This window comes from Catharus ustulatus, chromosome 5 (assembly GCF_009819885.2).
Source record: "Catharus ustulatus isolate bCatUst1 chromosome 5, bCatUst1.pri.v2, whole genome shotgun sequence".
NCBI lineage: Eukaryota > Metazoa > Chordata > Aves > Passeriformes > Turdidae > Catharus > Catharus ustulatus.
In genome coordinates this window covers 31,685,544-31,710,163 of record NC_046225.1, presented here as the reverse complement: position 1 = coordinate 31,710,163, position 24,620 = coordinate 31,685,544, and the positions used below count along the sequence as shown (strand labels likewise).

Below are 24,620 nucleotides of genomic sequence, written 5' to 3'. Positions count from 1 at the left end.
TACTGTAAAAATTCAAGTAGTGTGCAACATATACTGTTTTACTGAAGGATGTATTTCATATATATAATATATATATTATAAATATTATAAATATTATAAATAATATATAATTATATAATATATCATATATAATACATATTATATATAATTACATATCTATATATAATTATATATAAGATTATATAATCCATTATGCTTCTAAAACCTAAGAAATAATCAAAAGTGTTTAAATTTAGTTATTTCAGTGTGTTAGCTTAACACGTACATACACTTCAAATTTCTCATACCTGCAGTGCTATCAACTGACATGCTTTAAAACATTTTCATCTGATTTCTTTACACATATTTAATTTATTGCAGCATTGTTTAGAAACTGTGTTATAAATTTAAATATTAGTAATAAATTGTATTACATTACTAAGGCTAATACAGAATATATATTTCATATAAAATCACTTGAAAATATAGTGGAAACATATGAATAAAATACCTCATGCTGACTAGGACGTCTCCATCCCGAAATATAAAAAGGAGGATATTTTCTTGTGTGACATCATGGAAGTTAGCATTTTTTTCATTTGCAAAAAATAAGTCTGGCTTCCAAAGACACTTAAACATAGTTGGGTCCACTGTTAGTGTATCTGAACCTCTCCAGTCATTGGGCAATTTGAGTCTGGGGTCATTCCACTTCTGTCTTAGAAAGATGTTGACTCTATAATCCTGATGGGAACAACAACAAAAAAATTAGATTACTCAAAAGTCTAGCAAAAACCGCGCACAGAAATAAAACCAATCAGACTCAGTAGAGAAAAAAATGATGCCCTGATTTTTCTATCACAAAGACAGTAATCACTTTTCAAACTACATTACGAAGTGTTATGTTTAGCAGACTTTACTACAAACACATTACATCTAACTCATGGTTTTGAATATAGTAACTTTCCTTAAACAAAGGATCAAATTGTCACTCCAGAGTCATTTTTGCATCCCCTCAGTAACAGCCTCCTGTTACTCAGGCATAGAGAAAAGCATGCAGCAGGGCAGAGAAAGGCCATGGCTTGACTACACTAAATGACTGCAGGCAGCAGGCATGATTTCATTTCTATCAGAATATCCTGTGAGTGCCAGTTCCAGTTTACTCTCCATTTGGTTAAGTGACACACTGATGGCAAAATATCACACTATAAAACCAGAAAACAGACCATGTAGGTAATATATTTTATACTACACACGCAGAATACAGCCTCAGACCTTCTATCAGTGATCTGGGACTATCTTGGTAATAGAAAAACTCATGCCAGTTTGCAATGTTAAGTACTGAGGTAGCAGGTGTGAAAGGAGAAACAGAATCAGTCTCAAAGAGAAAAATCAAGGCTTTACAGAGGAAATCGCCTTCTGAAATCAGTAGGCCTGGCTGAAGGACGGACAGTAGTAAAGCCATGCTCAATGAGAACATAATTTTGCTTTTGGGAACTGGAGTAGCATGTGTCTGAGGGCAAAATGATACTCTGCACATGTTCTGTCCTTAATGAAAGCTGTGAGCATCTGAAGGAAGAATGTGCCCTAAAATGTCAGCTATGATTTTTCAGTCTTAAGTCTTTTTGCTTTTTACATTTACATTTAAGTCAGTGCCTCTTTTTGATATATATGTAAACTAGGTAGATCATATACAGAGAAAGAATAAAGTTATTGTTGAAAAAAAGTTAAACAAACCCAAACAAATAAATGAAAATTCTGTATGTAAGATTATTTCAATCTCCAGTCTTCCTAGTTGCCTTCTACAGCTTTTTCATAATTGCCTTTTAGGTACAAAGCCTCTTGAGATAAGGACTGTGTCTTTCATGGCAATGAAAACACTGCCATTGCTCTACAATTATAGCAAAACACTAGAAATGCATGAGTGAAGGTTAATGACATATTTTTGGTTTGTCAATGGATTCTGCATACAAAGTAATTTTATAAAGTTTTTTATTCTACGTGTCAATGACTTACATATTTTTTGTTGATACAACTGAATTATCTTCTATTGTACTTACAACATTTACAGTCCAAAGCAGGTGCCATCTTGAGGCAGTCATGCTAACTTCAACGAGAAGGAGTCCACTTGGCTAATATCTCATGCAGAGTAATATATTCTGTTGTTTTGCTCTGCATATTTAAATACAGCACCCACTTTCCCATGTCAATCCACCAGTCAAATTAGCCCAATTATTTTTTTATTACACTGTATTGTGTAATATTTTTCCTTACTGCATTGTAAGGAAAACCAAAGCAGCAAAACTAAGTACAGTAATTTCATGATTATAAGCCGCACCTGAGTATAAGCCGCATCTCCGGGTGTCGACAACTTTTCATTCTTTGTCCATACATAAGCCGCACCTGATTATAAGCTGCACGTTACAATACAGAGTGGGATAAAAGGTATCTATTCTATCACCATCTGTTGAGGTGGGGGCAGTGATCCTTATCTCCATGGGAGATATTCTGCTAATGGGCCATCCATTGAAACCAGGAAGGGCATTGTTCTTTATCTTTTCACAACCCATCCTTCCTCTAGCGAGTTATTTTCTGCTAATGGCCCATTGAGTCCCACTGTGGGACTGATAAAATTACTTCATCCCATTGGAAGTTGCTCCAGCCAGGGGGAAGAGCCCAACATTTCTTACCAAAATAAAAACAGAGGTTTTGGGACACTAAGGGAGCCCCTTTCTCCAATGGACTCCAGAGGAAAACCGGATTTCTCCACATCACCACTGGACCTTTAGAGGGAAACTGCACCTTGTACAGGAGCACTGCTCAACTGAATCACATCTGTCACTGCAGGAGGATGCAGCCACCATTTAATGGGACTGCTACTAACACCCTGCCTGACGGGGTGTCAGGTTGTACTCTGACTTTGTCAGGGTTTGGAGTTTGTTTCTTTGTAGTACTGTATTTCTATTTGAATTTCCCTAGAAAAGAACTGTTATTCCTAATTCCCATATCTTTGCCTGAAAGCCCCTTGATTTCAAAATTATAATAATTTGGAGGGAGGGGGTTTACATTCTTCATTTCAAAGAGAAGTTCCTGTCTTTCTCAGCAGACACCTGTCCTCCAAACTAAAGCAGCAACTTTTTGTTCTTTGTCCATATATAAGCCGCACCTGATTATAAGCCTGACCCTTATTTATACAAAGGCCAAAGTAAAGAAGAAGCAAAAAATAATGGTTAATATGAAGTGAATTTGTACTGGAAGGCTTTAATAGAGAAGCTTCATAATTGGAAGGAATTCAGATCATTATCTCAAAAAGCATCTTTTCAATTATATGTATATAATTGAAAATTTCCTTTGCTTGTTTCTTGCTGAAGTTCACATTCCATATGCACCTGTTCTCTCAGTAAAAAAAAAATTACTCTAAACTATATGAGATAAATACTGCATATCATTCATGCTCACAAGCATTACAATACTGGTTACACTGAATTCAATTTTCCCATAAACAACTGCATTACCCTAATTTTAAACAAAATAAGATGCCTTCTCAAAGCCATACGCAATGATAAGCACTGTCCAACATATGCCTTCAGTTTACCCATTCAGAAGAAGATGCTTACATCACTGAAAAGCAGAATGCACTGGCAAAATAAGAACTGGAAGTAAGATCAGGTGGATGTTATTTTATTTCCTTCCTTGCTCTATTACAAATGAACTTAAGCACCAAAAAATCAGATGTTTCAACATCTTAAGATCTTGAGTCTATTCCTGTTTAACTCAGAGAAAGAAAATTCCCTTTCATCTAAAATGGGGAGATTCAGTCCCAAAGTAGAGATGTTGACAGGGATACTTGGAGAGGAAGGCCACCACATACTTGAGGCAATACAGGAATTGTAGAAGGAAGCAAAGAGATGTCACAATACAAACTGGCTAGCCAGACAACCATGTGCAACACAGCTGCTTCTTAGAAGAGCATGTACCCTTACAGTATCTAGCAGCAGTAAAGGCTATGATCCAGTATAAATTTATATTGAAAGAAGTCTGTAACCAGTCCTCTCAAATTTGCACAATGAATTTTAAGATTCAGTAAATGTATTACAGTTAAGTTGAACAGGGGCTGAAGAAGCAATCTGCATGGAGCACATGGTCTTCCCAGTGTACATTTTACAAATTTTTTTTTTAATTTGCAGAGTGATCGACATTTTATAGTAAAAGAGAGTCAAATAGCAACTAAGAAGCCTGAAACTAAGGGAAGAGGATGGAACAGCATCAGAGCTAGGAGGACCTGTCAGGTAGAAAGAAACTTAGAGGTATTTGCTTTCCCATGCAACTCCAACAGAAGGCAAATTGTTTTCAGGGAGGTTGGGATGCATTCTAGGAAATATTTCATAAGTCTACTAAATAGTGGGCATGTGGCCAGAAAAACACCTCAGGCCAGAAACCAAGCATAGCCTATATATCTCTCTGCAAAATAGAGCACATAGATTGTGAAAGACTACAAAAACTGCACTCACACAAAGAAAGGCAAGATAATAGTGTTTCCTTTTAATGAAGTAGAAAATGTCATTTTTAAGACTAAAGCAAGGAAGCTGAATGTTTTTTGTAGTCATGAATATTAAAAACACCTTCTGAAAGATTTTAAAGGAGAAGGAAGAAATGGTGTTTTGTCGTTTGAGTCAGTGAAGAAAGGTCACACTGCAAGCAAAAACAGATTCTATAGACAGAAAGTCAGATCATCATCACAGAAAAAAATATTATAGCCTTATAATATATCAGAAACTCTCTATCCCTAGGAATCCTTGACTGGTCCTCCAGTTTAAAACAATTTCTAAATGTGACAGAATTACCATATTATACCACGAATCTGCAGTCTGAAAAGACATGAGCAAACTCAGCAGCAGAGTTAACATGGGATCCTTGACAAGTGATCTAACAATATAGAAGGAAACCAGTTACAGGATTCAAGATAAAGGGTGATTACCGGAAGGAAGCAGGTCTGGCATAAGCTCTTCTCCTTTTTATCTGTACAAATTCTGATTCTCTCTGTAGTTCACTAGTTCTTTTGCTTAGTTTTTTCCAGAAGACTTGCCTGGTAAGTGTGTGGAGGTGCTGAAATTCTCTTCAGTATTAAACAACACAACATGAACACTATCCTTTATAGACACAGAGCAAACATTTGTCCTTCAGATTCTTCACAAGGGCTTGATTAAAGCGAGACAGGATTCTGGGCATAGGACCCATAAAATGGGTACTCGCTTTAAAACAAAGTAACTTCAAACATGTTGATGCTTTTCTATAAAGAAATTCCCTCCTTCCTTAAATCTAAGTGGACTCTACCTCAGAAGGAGCTAATCTCAACTCTTTGTTGAGGATGAGCCAACTGTAGATCTAAGAATATAACAGGACCAGAAGGACAGTAAGCAAGGTATTTTCTCACTGGCACTCTACACATTTGTTTGTTGGGTCTTCTAGCATGACCTCTCTGCCAGTAATCTGGTACCCATTGTTACTCTTCCCCATTCTTCCATCACACATAAGAAGGAATCATTGCTTTAGCATGGCTTTACCCCCACACAGATTTTGCAAAAATTTATGAGTTCAATTACTACAGCCAGCAGTGGCTAGAGAGCAAAACCTCTTCACAACAATTCATTGACTGAAATACTTAGAAATATATTTTTTCACCAATTTTGATATCACTCCGACCAATTTAGCAGCTTCTGGTAATTTTAGAGACAGTCTATAAATCAATACTCCTCATGATTCTCACCAATGCCAGAGACAGTAGAGATGTAGCCAGTCACTCCCTTCTCCAACACTAAAGAGCCTTTTCAGCAGTGCTGGTACTTCTGCAAATGTCTCCTTTTCTGAACACAAGAGACCACTCTGCTTCTTCACAGACTTGGTGCCTCACCTCTAGGAAATATTTTTCCTATGATTCTGGAAGTACAAGTTTTTTCCTGTTCTACTGTCTGGTATATTACCTGGATCATTTGAAGAGAAGTAGAAACCTATCCCCAAGAGAGTAGTGACTCCTGATTATCTAGTGCCCATTGCAGGAGGAAGACTTTACTAAGTAATACATGGAAGAACAGATTGACTGTTAATTTTGTCAGTGCTTCCTATATTACATTAAGAATCAAGAAGAAATCCAAATTTCACATAAATATGCTTAGCTATCATGGTGATCAGCTATACATAGAAATCTAAATAAAAGCATAAAACAAAGTAAGGATGGTGGCTGAAGTTCTGAATTATGGGGGAGAGCATGACTTATACTCTAGCATGATACATCCTAGTAAATTTGTATGTAACCATACCAGGAAGGCACAGACAGGCATACCTAGAGGCTGTAGAGACCTTTTTTTTTTTTTTTTTGAAGTGGTTTGGGAGAAGCAAGTCTCTCACAATCATGTTATCATGTTTTATTACTATCTGAATCTGGGTGAAATGTAAAAAAGCCTCTTTAAAAGTCAGTTTTTAAAGGATGCAATTATTTCAGAAACTTGAAAGGACTGTTTGGTCTAATATACTTGATATTTTAAGATGCTTATCTCAGTCCTACTTTCCTGCTCTTCCTCCTTGATCCTCTTTAAATTTGAGTCCTCTTTTTGTTTTCAGAAATAAATCTTGTGGCCTTTTGGGCAAACTTACTTTTTTTTTTTGTTTGTTTTAATATCAGTTCCCACTAATGCCTTTAATTGTCTTACTACCATTTGCAATCAAACATAAATCTCTACTAGCTAAAGAAACAGAAATTTGTGGCCAAGCTGTTGAAAACTGTTCTAGCCATCATTTATGTTCAACTTGGAGTGGCTCTGCAGTCCTATTGAAGTTTCATTAGGGTAACATGTAAGTAGGTTCTGAATTTTAAGTGGACACTTACTTCCAACAACAAAAAAATATGTTTCATTTCTTATTAGTGGTATTGTGGTTTATTACTTCTCCGCCATTATGAGTCAGAATGCTGCTTTAGTCACAGTATTAAAAAAAGCAACTTGATTCTGGGAGCTGCCTCAATCCTTTAGATGCAGCAGGTCACCAAAGCAATCAGGGAATGACTCAGAACTCCCACTTGTGGGAGCGCTTGTCTTGGCTGTGGCTTTCCATGAACTGGCACGACATGGTGCACTCCATTTTTTTACAAAGAAGGAAAACTTAACCACGTCAGAACATCTTCAATAACTAAATACATTTTTGGCGATATTTTTGATAGTGTTTATTGGAAACACCATGACAAAAAAGATGGGCATGTCCGAAAATACCAGAAAGGTCTTTGCTGAAGCAACCCATATTTTGAAATTGATTTTATTTCCCAAAGAAACAAAAGAAGTCAAAATTGCAACGAGGATTATTTCATCCTGTTATTGACATGTTAAAATTTTCTGGCTGAACTAGAAACACATTTTTATAAACTTCACTCCCCAGTTTCTCTTTCCCATGCAGTAAAAACACAGCAGTAAGACTATAGTCATTGATAGTCTATTCCTTTACTACTGCTTCTTCTGTTCCTCCACAATTTATTTCCATCTTCAGATCCACGTTAAAAAAAGAACCTATATGTTTCATCTTGACGCATGTCTGTTCTTCTCTCATATACAGTTGTAGTGGTTTGGGATTTTTTTAATAGCCCACTAAGCAACCTATGTAATAACTTTCAGGAAGATCTTTAACTCGTACTACCAAATGGGTTCTTCCAATGAACTTAAAAACTCATGGAAATAAGTCTATCTCTTACATCTTAGAAACCATGGATTTCCTTTCATGCAAATCAGATTCTAAAGCTACAATAATCTGTGGACACATATAGAGTGAAATACATTAATAGGTTTAGGTCTATGGCATAAAGCACAGTCAGTCAATCACTAACCCCATTAACTGAATTCTCAATATCTGAAACCACAACAATTATTTCTATTTTATAGTTCATAATCCTCACTCAGTTTGAAGTTTAATTTAGCAAGAAAATCTCCATGTATACTACATGAATTTAATCTCACTCTTACCATAGTTGTCTCTTGAATTGACCCAAAGCTGTTAATGAAGATGTTAACTGCAACATCGACTGGAATTCCTTTAAAAAAAAAGAATTCTAGTGAGTTACACAATCAGTAAACATACATTATCCTTCATTTAAAGCTTTATACTGGTATCTCAAATGTCACAATGTAACTTTATCTTTTTAAGTTAGTATATATACAGTTTTCAAAGTCAATAGGAATCACTAAACCTCTTTTTAACCTAGTGATAAGAAAAAAATAAAAATCCTTAGTCCAGACAGCTAATCTTACAGAATGCCACTGATCATATATCTAAATTACCAATGTTTGAATCCCATGATTTTCTATTATCTCAGAATGAGTAAGTCAGTATTATGTATTATTGCATAACAGCATAATAACAGCATAACAGATAGAGTCAATTCACATCTCTACCAGCAGACCCTTTTAACTGTCAAGGTGTTATGACACCAATCTATCACCCCAAACTACCTGTTTATGATTTATGATGAGATATTTCCTTATGCTTTAAGAGGATACTTCTTAGTACAAGTGAAATACATAAGCCTTTACCTGCCTGTAAAGTATGAATATAGGTAGGTAAAAAATTATTGCATACATCTATCTAGCCTTGTATGAAAGAGTTGGAAAATGGTTCAATTTTACAGTGGTTACCAATTAGCCAAGAAAAAATTTCTAGAAGTCAGCAGTCATGAAGATATTAAGAGGGCCTGGATTTTTTTCTCTTTTCCATAGCCATGATTCAGGAATTTGAAGAGGGATGGTATGATAGCTGCTACATCTGCCCTCTGTCACCCTGTGGGAATTGATTGGCAGTCATTTAATCTGGTATTAACAGAGAGCTATCACAGAGCAAGGAAAAGTGGCCTGATAGTTGAGAGAACTAATTATGCCTCACTACTTTTATTTAGTATCTCTATGGTGTGAGTGTCAGGATGTCCGCTAGTTGCAAGTATCTGATCTCAATTACACTGTTACAAATACTCAGTGGGTTTCTTCCTACTTTCATCAACAAAAGAGATATAAGAATACATGAATACTGTTTTGACAGACTAAGCATATACAGTACAAAATAATAATGCCTCTTCCAATAGCATGTTTGCCTGCATAAAATTTATGTACATTTAATGCATAAATTCAAACTCATTCTCTTGATCACCAGAAATTTATGACGATAAAATTTCAGTTTTTCAATTAAACCAATTTATTTGGTTTGGTTTTTTAATTAGACTACTTAACTCTAATGCTTTTGGTTATGCCATAAGCACAATACTTCTTTTAATGCCTGATGCATGTGGCAGAGCACCCATCACATCACTAGTAGTGAAGAGTGTACTCTCTCTTCCAGATTTGAATAGGAAGTGCCAACCAAGAAAATCACTCATGTGAGAGGAACATTTTAACATGGGAAAGCCACTTGTCAGAAAATGTTCTTTTTCTTCCACATCCCTCTGAGTTAACATTACATGTCCTCCCTTTCCCCTCTGTCTTGATTCTTACCAGACTGCCAGAAGGATTATCAAAAATATAAAGAAATCTACAACATGCTTTGTGACTACAAGCTGATTATGCTGAAGAACAGGTAGAGAAGAGGCTAGACATTTATTCTTTGTGACAAGACTCAGTGCTGGAAATATATAAATATGGTTCTACAGAGAGTAAGAAAGAAGCAGTACACTTGCTGAGAACTGAGTTTAATATGTTTATTAAACTCTTAAATAGAACTGAAAATAGCCTCTTCAAAAGCACAATAAACATTTAAGACTTCAAAATTTTTCATAGTAGTGATATACATGTTAAAATAGCTCTTAATGCTCATATAATTATATGGGGAGCTTTAAAATGAAAGAGCTGTTTTATGTAAACTGCATTGCCTATATGTAATAAAATTGTCTACGTCTTTTTTAAGAAGGTAAATAATCTAATTTCTGGAAAGTCTAATTTACAGCCTAACTTGCTTGAATTCTTAGAGGTTTTGCAGAGAATATGTATTCTAACTTTTTCTGCACATGTAAGGAATCAAACATGCCTACACAAAAGAATCCTGCAACATCTGACTACCAGGAAGGTGTTTTAATGGCAGAAAATGTGTTTCAATTTATTGCCTATATGAATTCCCAAAGGGTGTAACCTTTATAACTAAAATATCTTTAAAGGTTTTAGTAATTGTTTGCTAATAGTGATACTGCTGACCCAAACTTTTTATAGTCATTTTAAAAGATGTCTACAGAGAAATCTGGTGGTTTAAAACACTGCAAAATGGTAACTAAAATGTAGGGATAAAAAGATATCTTAAAAACTTATTCTATAAATTATATTTCTACATTTAAAAATATTTTATAAAATAAGTCCAATAGTAATAAATCATCACATACAACACATTTCATTATTATGATAATGAAATCCTAACATATTATCTTTCAGCTAAAAAGGATAAATATTTTCTGCAGTTTCTCACTATCTAGAGAAGCTTCCATTTAAAAAAGAAAGCAACAATAGAAATTTAGCTCGTGAGTATTATCACTGCGTATTTTTTCTTTGTGTGAAAAGAGTAAAAGTTAAAATACAAAGATTAAAAAAAAGCTGAAATATCGGGCAAACCTTTGAAATTAGGCCTTATCCTGGGATCATAGCTGAGCAATAGTCTATTCAAGATATTGCTGGTAGAATTAGCAGGTACTCTTGCAAGGTCTTCCGCTGATTGCTGCCTGTAAAAAAAGTGCATTAGTTACTATCAAGACAGATACAACTGCATGCTTAAACTGAAGTGATTTCAAAGTAATGCCATAAATGCCATTTCACAAGCAAAGAAATGCTCATTATTTTCAGGTGCCATACTATACAGTTATAGTCTTTTTTTTCATTTAGAACTTTCAGTACTTTTCAAGAAATTACTTGTGTCATAAACAGAAATGCTCTCCGACATACTCTTAACTGTAAACTCAGAAGTAAATAAACTCAATTCACTAATTGTTCCCTTCCCTCCTAACAAAAAAATGTAGAGGGACATGATTTCTTAATCAGTAGAAAGCAGCCACCTGAACTATTCTTAGTAACTGTCAGATTAGGAATCCGTAGTAAACTGACAGCCACCTTGTAGGTGCCAAAAGCATGCAGAGGCTTTTGTCAGTCTCCTGCTCTCGCATGCCAGCACCAGCTACTCCACCCAGAGCTGGAGGATTGCATAATCTCATTGTCAAGTGCTAATAAAAGTTTTGCTACAGACGACAAGGTCTTGGACTCTCTGATTTTTCAGGGGGAATTTAAATATCTTCATTATCTTGTCATTATTGTAATAAAAAGCAATACAAGTGCATCAGTGCTCTCCCCAGATATTTTAAACTCCAAGCACGCTCATAATGGTATGTAGGTTAATTTGCATGTTTCCAGAACCTATTCAGTGAACTGTTTCCAGTTTGGAGTTCTGTCTCATAATCACTTTTCCATCCTTTTTATGACCACTTTGCTGTCTTTCTGTTATTTTAATTCAGTAACTAGGATGCCACGTAAAGTTAAGACAAGCACCCTACAGATGTATAAGTCATGTGCATCAACATTATTACCTCTTGCAAACTAATGTATGAATGTATTTTAGAAAATGATCAAGTTTAGTCCCTAAATGTTTTCCATAAACAGCATCAGCTGCTGTTGTCTTCTTTACCCTGTAATTGCTTTTTTCATAATTTTCTCCCATACCAATGTCAGTTTGACAGACCTACAGGTTATTCTATATAACATCTCAGTTCATTGCTTTTTTTCTTCTCATCCTTAAGTTCCCTTCATGTCCTCTGGGATTTCTGCCTTATTCAAACCCATGTTGAAGAAAACATTAAGTCTACAGAAGTCTTTTGATGAGTTTAAAAAAAAAATCATTAATGTATTAAACCTCCTGATTTTAAAATGTCCAATTATGGTAGTTCTTGTTCAGTTTTTTCCTTATTAATTACTGGGAAATTATTTAATTAATAAATGTCAGCGTAGCATAACATCAGTATTTGATTGAAAACTGGAGATGAGACCAGATCCTAGCCCTTGAAGAGCTGTTATTGATAACATCACCTTTGAAAACAGGCAGTTTAACTCAAACTTTAAGGGAAAAGGGAATCAGATTTGCTGACTTGGTAACATTCACTAGGCCTTCCCAAAGAGATTTTATCTCCTCAGTTAACATTTAACAGTTAAACAGTTATAAATAAAACTATGAAGGAGTTCCCTGTTTATAAAAACATGTCAACCACTTATGACAACATACCTGCATCTTATTATATCATAGTCTCTTTGATACCCTTTGAGCATTTTAGCGTTCAGGAAAAAAAAGAATCAGATTTCAGTTTTCTCTGTTGTATTCAGAGTATTTCTGAAATCTAAAGCTGCCTATCTGCTTAGCTATTTTCTTGTATTTGCTTGATGTTATAAATGAGGAAAAAAATATGGCAATAAAATGGTACTAAATCCTCCTTGAAGTTTTGGACTACTCAACATTAATCAGCAGGATAAGTATGCATTCCAAAGACCAGACAGAGAGGTACCTACCAAGAAACATGTATCCAGGACGACAGCTTAAACTAAAACATACAGGTAGAAAAAAGAATTGTGGAGCAGCATTAAGTCACTGCAATATATAATTACTCACCCACATCTTGCAGTAAACACACTAAAACATCTGTGATCTGTATCAACCTATTAGATGAACTAATTGCTCCAGCAGAATTTCTCCAGAGATAATTGGTCTTTTAATAAAACAAGGAAGCGTTTATTTTTAGCAACATAAGTTAACTTCCTGGTTTGTCTACAGAACTGTATTTCTGTATACAATAAGCCTCTGGTAATTTAATAATAAAACAATTAAAAAAGGACTATGTGTTCTAACTCCTTTCTTAGTGACTGTCAAATTCACTTTTAAACAATCGTCCCAGGTTTGACTTTATAAGTTTTTCTATTTTACTTAGAATTGGATCATGATACAAAAAAAATAATTTATTTCCTCATCTGGCCAGGCAGCTGGACTAGATGATCAATGTAGGTCCCTTACAGCTGAAATGTTCTATTCTATTCTATTCTATTCTATTCTATTCTATTCTATTCTATTCTATTCTATTCTATTCTATTCTATTCTATTCTATTCTATTCCATTTCTGTAATTTTGAGATGTGTTCGGTTTTCAGTGATGACCTTTACCAATGAAGAGGTTGCTACAGAAATATCCTAAACCAGCTTTGTATGCTTTTTTTCCTGTTAGCACTAGTTGGACAAAAGGAAAACAAAAGGTTAAGATTATTTTTGATTCTCTAGAAAGAGCAATTCAGAAAAAAATGTTAATTTAGCTATTAAAAAAAGGCAGGTAAACACTCTGTATGCTGTGTTTTATCTGACACAGAAAGGTTCATGGCACTGACTCCTTGCAAGTCACACATATTAACATGAAAAACATCTACATCAGATCTCTACAAAAACTAAATTTATAAAAGAATCTTCTTAATACTGACAATAAGATTTCTTTCTAAATTATGTATGTCCAATATAATGAAATATGAAAACAAATCCAAGCAGAAACTAATGAACAAACTTAAATAATGTTTTTTATTTTTGTCATGGGTGATACAAACATATTCATTAAATAGTGAAAACAGTAATCTGAACCACATAGGATAACATGGACACATAAATGGAATACAAATGCTCATAAAAAGCAATGAGGAAAAGCGGAAAAAGTTTGAGAAATTAAATGAATGGGCGACAAACAGAAGAAGAAAGCCAAATACAGTTGACAGGTTTATTTGTCTATTTGAGTAAGAGGAATAAAGTGGTCATGTTGTGAGATCTGAGCTGCACTGCAGAAGTATATTAATACAAATATCTGTTCAGGTTGTTTGTTCAAAAGCCATCCAAAAACTGAGAAAAGGAGATATATTGCATTGGGAAGACAGTAATGGGAAGCAAAATGGCAGCATAGCTTGCTGGTAAAGAACACCACAATCACATATGTCGCAAGTTATTGGGTTGTGTTTTCAACCTATATAAGTGTATAAACACATTTGTCGTTGCTTATCTAAGAACCAAATGAAATACAGTGACATTGGCTGGTTTGAGTTAGGAGGAGAAGCACTGATATTCAGTAATTGCTACTTCTAAAGGTCACTTTGAATGAAATGGTTGAAATAGCTACTGGAGAAAAAAAGCTCTGCTGAGTATCAGTCATATTTTCACTGTGGTTCTTTTATAGCATGCTGTCATTAAACTACCATCACTGAAGAGCACACAAGGAAACTTCATCAAAATGACTGGATTTCCTCCTGAGAGCCTTGTTGACCAAAATGCCTAAATTCCACTTGCAAATCAATACATCAGATGTGTTTTTTGGGGTGAGTTAAGAAATCAATGACACTTTCGGAGTGACAGATGAGCAAAAAGACTTAATGAGACATTTAATGGGATGTGTTAGGTGATTGAATAAAGAGGCTGGGACTATTAACAAGAGACATTTACCTAGAGCAACAACCACCCCTGCTCAATTGGCCATTATGGAATTAATTCATGATAGGCATATTCATGTATTACATAAGAAAAAAATGATTTGAACTGAGATCAGTCTTTGTAGAAGAATCTTCAGTATGATGAAGGTTGAGTCCCACATAACAACACTCACACCAACTGAGAAGTTACTCACCGTTTTTTTTTCTTATTCAGCCAACAATTGTCGCACTTGTAAAAAGCTGGTAAGTTTTTCCAATGATTTCCACCAGTGCAGCATGCATTTTAATTTTAATGCATTTATTTCAACCTATGTTAAATGCACATTGAGCTGATGGAAAGCATTGAGAAACAGCAATGCAGCACTCTTCACAGTAATTGACAAATTCTAAGCAAGATATAGTGAATACCAAAGGATAAGGCAACAGAAGCCTCACACTTGTTATGAAGAAAATTTAAAAGCAAGTAATTGTAAAGCTAGAACTTCCCCAAATAAAAATTTTACCCAAGTAACAATTAAAAAAATCCCATACAACCAACATACAAAATACCCAAACCCAAAGCGATTTTTCTTTCTCTGAATAAATAAAAGGGAAAATTACCAGTATTCCTGTATACACAGAAGTATCTGCACTTCTACAAACAGTGTCCTCACAATCCAAAGAAAAAAAATTACAGTTAGTCTTTTGCTATAACATCCCCGTGTGAAATGCCTGGTCTTTTGGAGGTTATATTTGGCATCACTGAAGAATCAAAGAATTGCTTTACATACTGTATTTCACTGGATATGCAGTGAGGTGTTCATCTCCTCTTCCATTGAAGCTCTATACATATTATCACTGCCTTTGAAAACCATGATCAACATTTTAAGTTGATGGCAACAGGTAATTATTTTCACAATTCACTAATCAAATGCAGAATTTTAGATAACTAGATATGCATGACAAAAGAAAGCATGCGTTACACTTAGTTTGAAATTTTTATAGCTTTACATTTGTGTTAGGCAAATGCGACAGAAGACATTATATCTCTATAAGTCACCATGACATTTATTCTCAGAGCTCGCTGAAGTTAAAAGGAGTCCTTTCCACATGCAGTGCTATACATAAACAATATTCTACACAAACAGAAAACTTTTTCATAGTTCTAGATTACTGACAGATGAAAATATGTATTCCAACTTACACTGTTATCGCCAGAAAAATTTCCTATATGATTCTGAAACCACAGACTTCAGTGCAGTCTATTTAATTGACATGATAGACACTGACATTTTAGTCATATAACATGGCTGTGTACATGCGAGAAAGGTAAAAATAAGTTTTGGGAAACATAATATCTATTATCCCATCACATATTTTAAGTACAGTTTACAGTACTTAAACTTATAAACTATCAGTGTTCTGATCTGCAGGTATTTGATTTTTCGAGTGCAATATCTCTAAGCATAAAAACGAATTAATACGTATCAATGACATACTATATAACTCTTCTGAGTGATCTCTCTGATCTCTAGTATGTTTAATAGCTACCTTTTCAAACTGTGTAAAGTGACATGTCTATTCCCAAGAAGATTACAGTAATTTCACGACTACAAGGTGCACTGGATTATAAGGCGCACCTCCGGGAGTCGGCAAATTTTGCAACTTTGTACATTATATAAGGCACACTGGACTATAAGGTGCACTTTTTTTTGCAGTGAGGATCCACGCCGTGTGCAACAAAGTAACGAAATAGTAATGGAATTGCGCGATCGCGGGGTTTACTGGCTTGGTTTGGGGTTGGGTGGGCTCGGTGCCGTTTGGGGCTGCCGCTGGTGCCAGGCACCCGAGCCACACGGCAGTGCCGGGCACCCATGTCCCACCACTGTGCCAGGCGCCCAAGCTGCGCCGGGAAGCCGGAAGCCCGTTCTTCCCCACGCTGCCGGGCAACTCTGCTGAGCAACGGTGCCAGGTGCCTGCGCCGCAGTGCTGGGCGTCCGTGCTGTGCCAGGATGCCAGAAGCCTGAGCCACACTGGGATACCGGAAGCCCATTCCGTCCCGCGTTGCTGGGCAACTCTGCTGCACGGCAGTGCTGGGCGCCCGTGCTGCACCGTGGTGCCAGGTACCTGTGCCGCACCGCGATGCCGGGAGCCCGAACTGCTCGATGGCGCCACGGCACCGCCGGCTCCCCCCACGGCTCTCCCAGCTCACACTTCTGGGTTGGCAAATTTCGCAACTTTGTACATTATATAAGGCGCACCGGACTATAAGGCGCACTTCCGGCTTCGGACCAAAATTTTAGTCAAAATGGTGCGCCTTATAGTCATGAAATTACTGTAATTACAATTACACCAATGAAAAGTGGTATCATTAATTACATTAAAACAATGGAACTCTGAGTCACCATTTACATGTCTTGACGAATGCAGCTGACAGCCAAACACCTAAAATGAGATATGTAGCTTCAGTACCCAAATTTGGAGGTAATGCAGTGTGGTGAAAAAAGAGAAAGGTTCCTTCATAGCTAATTTTGAAACAGAAACCCAGATTAGGCACCCTGAATTGTGAACTGTGAGTTGAGGGGGTGAAACAGCTCGTCTTTCATCTCATGTTGTAGATAGACCAAAGACAATAGTCTGCTAATGTGGACAGGTAGACAACCTTCCTGCAGTTACGTAGTGTCACTACTACTTCACTATGTAGCTGTTAGTGTCACTACTTCAGTCCTTGTGTAGCAGAAACCACCCAAATCCAGCTTTGATTTCATATTAAACATTCCCAGGGTTAGACGTCTTAAGGAGTGGTTATATGGGAATCTGAAGTGCCTTACTATTCACTAAACTTGAGAAAAGCAAGTTGGTTCATCTGCCCGCCACAGATCCAACAGCCCCCAAACCAACAGAACCAGGTTAGCATGGTATTTCACCCAGTCTGAACTAGGACTGCTCTCAGCAATGTAGTCTTTTTGCTAAAGTTAGCTTGGTTGCTCCTACCTTAGGCATCTCTGCAGCCCACTGAAGTCACTACCTGTGACCCTTGTACATGACAGGTATCCTGTTATGTGTTGATATAACACACAGATGTAAAACATGATAAGCATCCAAATGTTTAAGCAAAGTTTTTGAAGTAATTCATCTACATTAGTTCCGTACCACAGCTTTTTTTTTTTCCAAATGCTGTAAGTATGGAGACAATAGAAGGACGCTGGTAAAATATAACCATCTGTATGGTGGTGTAAGTGGCAACGTAAGAGGAAACCATAAGTTGAGATACAGTCTATGCAATTTGTCTTGACAATAGAATTTAGACCTATGGTTTTCTTTGGTCTTAGGTAAGGTGGTGCAATGTAACACACAAATACAAGTTTTTTCCCAGTCTGGAAGTTGTATACGAAATACAAAGTCTGTAACTTTTCCACACAATTATAGTGTCTCATCATTCTGGTGTTGAGCACGGAACAAATGCTGCTCACTAAGAGGAAAAGTTACTGAATGAGAACCAGTCTATCACGCTTAATTAAGGTTGTACAAGGTAGCTTAGGTTTTGCTCATATAGCTTTATCTTTTACTGCTCACCACACTTAACCACTTTGAAAACAAATTCGCAAACCTTCTGGAATGTGGCCCTATCTGTCTGGGATCACAGCTTTCCATGAGAGTTACATGATACAGAAAAACAAAAGCATTGACCAACTGCTGTTACTACAGGGCAGAAGAATTTTTATAGGAACAAGACCTGGGCTCTGCAAAGTACTTATCACTGAAGTGACTGTCAGATATATCTTCCTCCACAACTAAATTCAGGCTTCCCTTTCAACTTCATTCCACCTCCTCCCACAAACTGTATCAACACTTCCACCACACCTACAAAAGAAAATGTTCACAGACTATCAACAGTGTCTTCTAGATGAGGGGAACGAAGTGATGATGATGCCGCTTTCCCACCATTTACATTTTGGGGTTGATCACCTACTACAGATAGAGGCATTGTACACCCAAACACTTGAGAGAAAAAGTTCTAGTTCATGAAGAAGTGGAGAGGACCCAAGGCATAAAATATATTTTGAACTCCTGCTTTAGTCTTAATAGGAAGAGCATGTCAGAAGCTTAAAGGTAGCCAAGAGAAATTTTAGGACAGAGTTTCATATAACTCTATGCTTTAAACATATCAAAGCTGTTTTTCCCTAGTTTCAACTGTCTTTTGTTGTTGTTTTTCAAAAGAAGCTGTTTATTGAACCTTTGCATCTGTGACCTTTCTAAGCTTCTACCCAGGCAGATGGCACAAGCCATGTTTTCTGGAGGGCTTAGAGGGCCATTTTGCAGTTTCTGAAGTAGCTGATACGCTTTATTGAATACAAGCCAAATATGATTTGTACTCCTACTTTGTGGGTAAAAAAGGTCTCTATAGATATTATACAGTATTTAGTAAATCATCTACAAGGATATAAATCTCCATGTGGACAAATGCATAAAGGTGAAGAGGGATGCTATTTTCAAAGCACAGTCTTGCTAAAGGATGACATTTAGCACTGAGGTTTTGCTCTCGGCATTGCTGTGGCATTAAGGATGCTGAGAGATCTTCAGAAGTGAATGCTGTGCAAGTGAACAGCTGAGTCATCCTAAAACTATAATTAATAGGGATAGCTGTGACAATGACTACAGTCATTACTGGCTTTGTCAGCTGCTATGTGACACTCTTACTCCTCTATTCCTTCTCAACACTGCAATAACCAAACTTCCCTTTCCTTTTAACTTCAATTGTCTAGAGATCTTGTGAGTAATTTTGAGTAGAGACCTTCTAGGTTGCTAAGGATTGTAGGAATAGCAGCAGCAGCTCAAACATTACAAAATAACCAAAGTATTTATTATGGTATAACAAAACAAAAACAATTTTCAACAGTGCTGTAAGTCACAGATAACTGCCCCACATGCTTAAGAGAAGCAAGGTATTATGAGGAATTACAAAGAAGGTAATAAGAACTAAGCAACAAATGTCATGCAAGTATGGGCAGTCTGTGAGCAGCAAAGAGATCAAGTGACTTGAAAGGGTGGGCCAAATATTTTTTTAACATTTTCCATGGAAAAAAAAGGCAAAAGTTTTGTTATGAAAGCTTTGTATTTCATTGCACTACATATTTGTGGAAGCCAATTTCTCAGATTTATGGTGCAAAACTCTCTGTTACAACATTTTAGGCCCAAAATAAATTATGTCAACTTTTTATTAATCAACAAAGATTCAGGAAACAGACAGAAGTATAATTACTCTGTGTTTCATCTGGAAAGCCTGGAGTAGTAAGTAAAAGTATCTAAATGTAAGACGTGTAAATCTTACATTTGTTCTGAGAAAGCATTAAATCAAAGTAAGAACCAAATGATTAAGCATCAGCTTCAAGAAACCCTTCAATAAAAACCTGGGAAAAACAGTTTCAAGAATAAATGAAAATAAGATGGCAAATCAAGCCACTGTCACACAATGCACGGAGAAGTACAAGGGTTTGCTCTAAGATACAAAATAGAATTTTCCTAATTTAAGGAAGTAAATACCTGCTTATGAGACAATAATGAACTTTTATGGGGTTTCTAATCAGCTTGTTTTCATCTTACCCTAATAGAAGTTAATTTCATGCCAGAGGGGCACATTTGGCGAAAGGCTTGTATTCTGAAGAGACATAAAAGGAAAAATTCAAGTATGCTTAATTTTTATCCAAACAAACTCATGCTGAAGTTCCAAACCACCCATTTCTTAATATCAAATTAAGGAACTCAGGCAGTAATATGAAACTCAATAGAAGTTTGTCCTGAATAATGATTTGCATAGATTTGAATTTCATTATAAAGTCTGCAAGAGAAGACTGTTCCATATACAACTACCAATTCAGGTTTTTGTTCTCTTGAAGAAGTAAAATCAAGCTTTTCACAAGTTGCAAGGAAATAAAAGGCAATAATTTGTTACAATTAAGGTTTAAATTTTATTGGACCAGTAACCAATGCAAATTAAAGGTGGATTAAGAGTTTAACTTATAAATGTACATTACATTAGGAATTTGTAACACTCAATTTTATAAATAACGCAAAATCCTATTTAATAAAAAAAAATAGAATGCATTCTTCTACAATATTTCTTCATGCATTACTAGGAATTTTTTTATTTAGACACTTCCTTAAGTAGTTTAATCAACCCTTATAGTGTCTCTTGATTTTGTCCACTGCATTGTATTTTGGTTTGATTCTGAGGAAAGATTGTTTGCTTTTTTCAGAAAGAAAAAGTTATTACTTATAGGCAACCTCTTCTGTAACACAGAGTGACATGAAATCAAGAAGTTTTGTGAAAGATCATTTAAAAAATGCTGATGACTGGAAGTATGCCATCAGTAGCCTGAGTTAAGAGAGCATTGGGCAATTTCTCTGCCAGACAGAGTTAATTTTCACTGGTCATTCACATGACAGGTCTTCTGTATGCCAGCCACAGAAACAGCAACCCCACTATTACAAGTGGTTGTCTCTCAAGCTGTGGACTTCAGCCAAGTAAGATATAGACAACTTGGTCATTATTCAGGAGATCGAACAGGACTCATTGCTACAGTAAATCTTGCTGGCAACACTGCACAATAGATCAAGTACTGGATTACTGGATTCCACCAGTATTTTTGCAGACAGTATCAACAGGAAAAGTATCACTTTGAAAATGATAGCATGTATTCAATGTTTTGTCAAGTGTATTGGTGGCATAATATTTAATGGTACCAAGAAATACGGGGCTTAAAATAAAATCAAACAAGAAAAATCCACTCATTTACAAAGATAAAATGACATTGCTGTTTTGAATTCTACTAAGTCAAGAACAGGGGGAAATGCTGGCTATTTAAATAAGATCATAGAAAACCTGTATTCAGTTCCTAACTGCCTGACACTTTCCAAGGTTTCTGTTCTGATGTCCTGGGAGCCCTGACATTTCTCTCCTTGCTATAAACTTTCAGAGTAGTTCAGACAAAAAGCCTCATCCAGAACTCAACTTAACTATTAAAAGGGAAAGAATGGGTAGGGGTCATTTCAGATGAGTCATTATCACATTTGAGACACATCTTAATGTATTCAAATCTAATGAAAAATATAATTTTTTAGGTTTTATATTAAAAAAAGGGAAGGAAAACACGCACCATATGTAGAAACATTACAAAATTTGGGGTTACAAATAAACATCACTACCAATATTTGAAAAGAGTGGACACTTTAAAAAGTCATACTTGTACAATGCTTCTGTCTGTTTATTCCACTTTTACTTTGTTTTTTCTTTGCAAAAAGTTGATTAATGTTACATAGCCAGACTACCATTCTGCACCTCTTCTTTTATGGTCAAAGAAGAAATAAGTTTTAAATTTATCTAAACAATTTTATTATTTCAGTCATAGTGATTTTCTACACTTACTGGCAACTTATCGTAGTCCATCAATCTTTTCCTCAGATATTTACAATGTAACATGAAAAAACGAGTAAGGCTGGCCAAGAAAATTATAAAAACAACACTCACAAATAAAATATTGTCCTATGGATCACAACCTAAAGTGTGGTAGGCATTAGAAAGAGGGAGTACTTTTAACATCAAGTAATCATAGCTGTCCAGAACACATCCCCTATTCAACTGGGCAATCACAGATTATAATTTCTGTATTTTTACAGGAAGACTATTCTATAAGGGTATACTTTATAGCAACAGTCAATATATCCACCTCCAAAAAAGTTATAGAACTGTACATGATTGATGAAAGATGCTTAAGACCTTAGTTCTATTCAATATGCAGTAAGAGTATGTGTGGGACAAGCCTTCTCTTACAGAACTAGTTAACCAGAAGCTGAATTTCAGCATGACAGTTTTGCACCCTCCCTGCTTTCCCCAGTACACCTGCAACATGATGCTGAACAGCACAGCACTATGGGACCATGCCACTGTGTCCTCATAAATAAAGCAAGGCACTGGGTTAAAATCCAAAACAAGGAAAGGAACAACTACTGTGGTTTAGATTTTCCCCTGCACTAAAATAGAAGACTTGCTGCAGAATGAACATAATTATGATGCTAGTCAAACCCATTCCCACCACAGACCCCATCCTTTCAGCAGAAAGCATCACCTTCTACTTCAATTGCCACATAATTTCCACTGTTAAAAACAGAGCAGGATCACCATCAAAAGCATACAAAAGCATAAAAGAAAGCAGGAACATACGATGGACATAGATACTGCTTCTTTTTCCCTTTTCCTTTCTTTGAAGACTTCTCTTTGGAATAGACTTCTTCAACCCATAAGGAGAATGAGATGAAACATAAAATCGCTAGTAAGAACTTCATCTTGAAGATTATGCTTCAGAGAAATCTTCAGACTGTGGTAAAAGAAAGCCATTTATGTTAGTAGGGTTGGATATGGCAAAAGGAAACACCTGCAAAAAGCAAATAAAAGTTTCATGGGGGCAGATGGGTTTTTTGTTGTTCTTCATTGTCCTGGGAGAGACAACCTGTTCACATTTCATGAAACTGACTTAGACAATTTCCAGAGAGTCAAGTAGCTTCCCAAAGCTGAGGAACAGTTGACAGTGAGGAACAAATTTAAATGTAGGTTTGGGTCAGTGTGTTTAAGAAATGTGATGTCCCTCAAAGACTGCCTAACTGAAAATATTCAGAATCCTGGAAACAGGGTTCCTCACGAGAAATGTATCAACTGCGATAAATACAATGTCAACCAGTCATGCACCAAGGCAAAGAACTGAAAGCCCTCTGTGACCTTGGACAGATAAAATTGCAATAATTTCAATGCTGTTATGAGAAGAGGTTATAAATATAAGTTTATGTACAGAATTGAAACACAACTGTTCACTGCTTCACAACTGTGAAGCATTTCCACTGCAGAGCCGGCACTGACAGGGCCTTGCAAAGATGACTAAACACAAACTGCAATACTATGCTTTATTGCATCGTGCTCAGTTTAATATTTAAACTTCTCTGGTGCAAAAGCACGTACCCCAAAGGCCAGGTGATGAGTTTGTGTTTGGCCAGAGGCTGCCCCACCTGCCCCTGGCCACAGCACGGCGGCACCTAAGGCATTTTCCATTTGTTTGCCACCCCACAGATAATTCTCAAGGATTTCCTTGGGCCAACAGAAATCTCGCAGATGCCTCAGAACCTGCTGTATTTTCCACTTTATTTATTTGAGGTCTCTCCCCGCTCTGTTTATAAAGAGATGTGCCTCTCTCTCTTTTCCCCCACCTCCGGGAGGCAGCGGGATGTTTCAGTTCTCCTCCGGGAGCCGCAGCATCACCACTCTCCCCTGGCCCGGCCGACAAAGGTCGCGGATCTGGCCCTGCCGCCACCGGCCCCAGCACCGGGAAGGGAGCGGCCTCCGCGCTGCCGAGCGCTGCCGGCGCTCCGCGGGGAGCGAGAGGACGAGACGAACGGGGCTCCCCTCGAAGCCCCGGCAGCATCCCTGGGCCGTGCCCCACTGCCGCCCGCCGCCGCCCCACCGGCGCTGGCCGAGCTGCTGACGGGGCTCGGCCGTGCCCCCCGGCGGAATGGGGCTCTAGGGCCGGATCCTCGATCCGCTGCCCGCCCCACCGGGAGCGCGGGCCCCGCCCGCACACGGCCCCGCCACCACCACGGCCGCGCCGCCCGCGCCCCGCGCTCACCGCCGGACGCTGCGATCCCCCCGCGCTCAGCGGCGGCGGCGGCCTGGGAGCGGGCGGGCCATGCCGCGGCCCGGCCGCAGCGACAGCGCGGCTCCCCCGGCGGCGGAGAGAGTCCCTACCTCCGGCGGTGCCTCCGCGGCCAGTGAGCATGTGCGGCGCCGCGGCGCTCCCCAGCGAGCACGTCCCGGAGCCCGCCCACACACGGGCGCTGCGCGCCGGGAGGGGCAGAGGGGCTGACCCCCTCGGACCCCCTGGCCCTCCCGCCGCTGGACACGGGGCACCGGCCAGGCGGTGGGAGGTGAAGAAGGGAGTGGTGGATCGAATCACCCTCTGGTCTCTGGCGGAAGGGGAATGCGTTTGATGTTGAGATATACCTAATTGAGTTGGCAGGAGCAAGAGCATATTAGCGGAGAGGGACTGAGTAGAATGAGAGGAAGAGAGAATTCAGTCTTGCACAAATTGGTGGAATGGTGGATCAACGGGCCAAGGCCAATCATATGAGG

At 37.6% G+C, this 24,620-nt stretch overlaps 1 protein-coding gene across 2 annotated transcripts in view; it reads right to left on the bottom strand.

The window, feature by feature from the left end:
* GLRB (glycine receptor beta) overlaps window positions 1–24,334 on the bottom strand; it is a 52,622-nt gene extending 28,288 nt beyond the window's left edge. The window contains exons 1-5 of one of the 2 annotated variants that reach the window (XM_033059398.2): window positions 24,237–24,334; window positions 22,668–22,821; window positions 10,596–10,702; window positions 7,980–8,047; window positions 491–720 (exon numbers count right to left, since the gene is read on the bottom strand). In XM_033059398.2, the coding sequence (XP_032915289.1) occupies window positions 491–720; window positions 7,980–8,047; window positions 10,596–10,702; window positions 22,668–22,789 (527 nt within the window). In that variant the 5' untranslated portion in view covers window positions 22,790–22,821; window positions 24,237–24,334. Of the gene's footprint in view, window positions 1–490; window positions 721–7,979; window positions 8,048–10,595; window positions 10,703–22,667; window positions 22,822–24,117; window positions 24,206–24,236 lie in introns of those variants that run through there. The other variant, XM_033059396.2, reaches the window with a different exon arrangement.
* Between the last annotated feature and the right edge of the window lie 286 nt (window positions 24,335–24,620).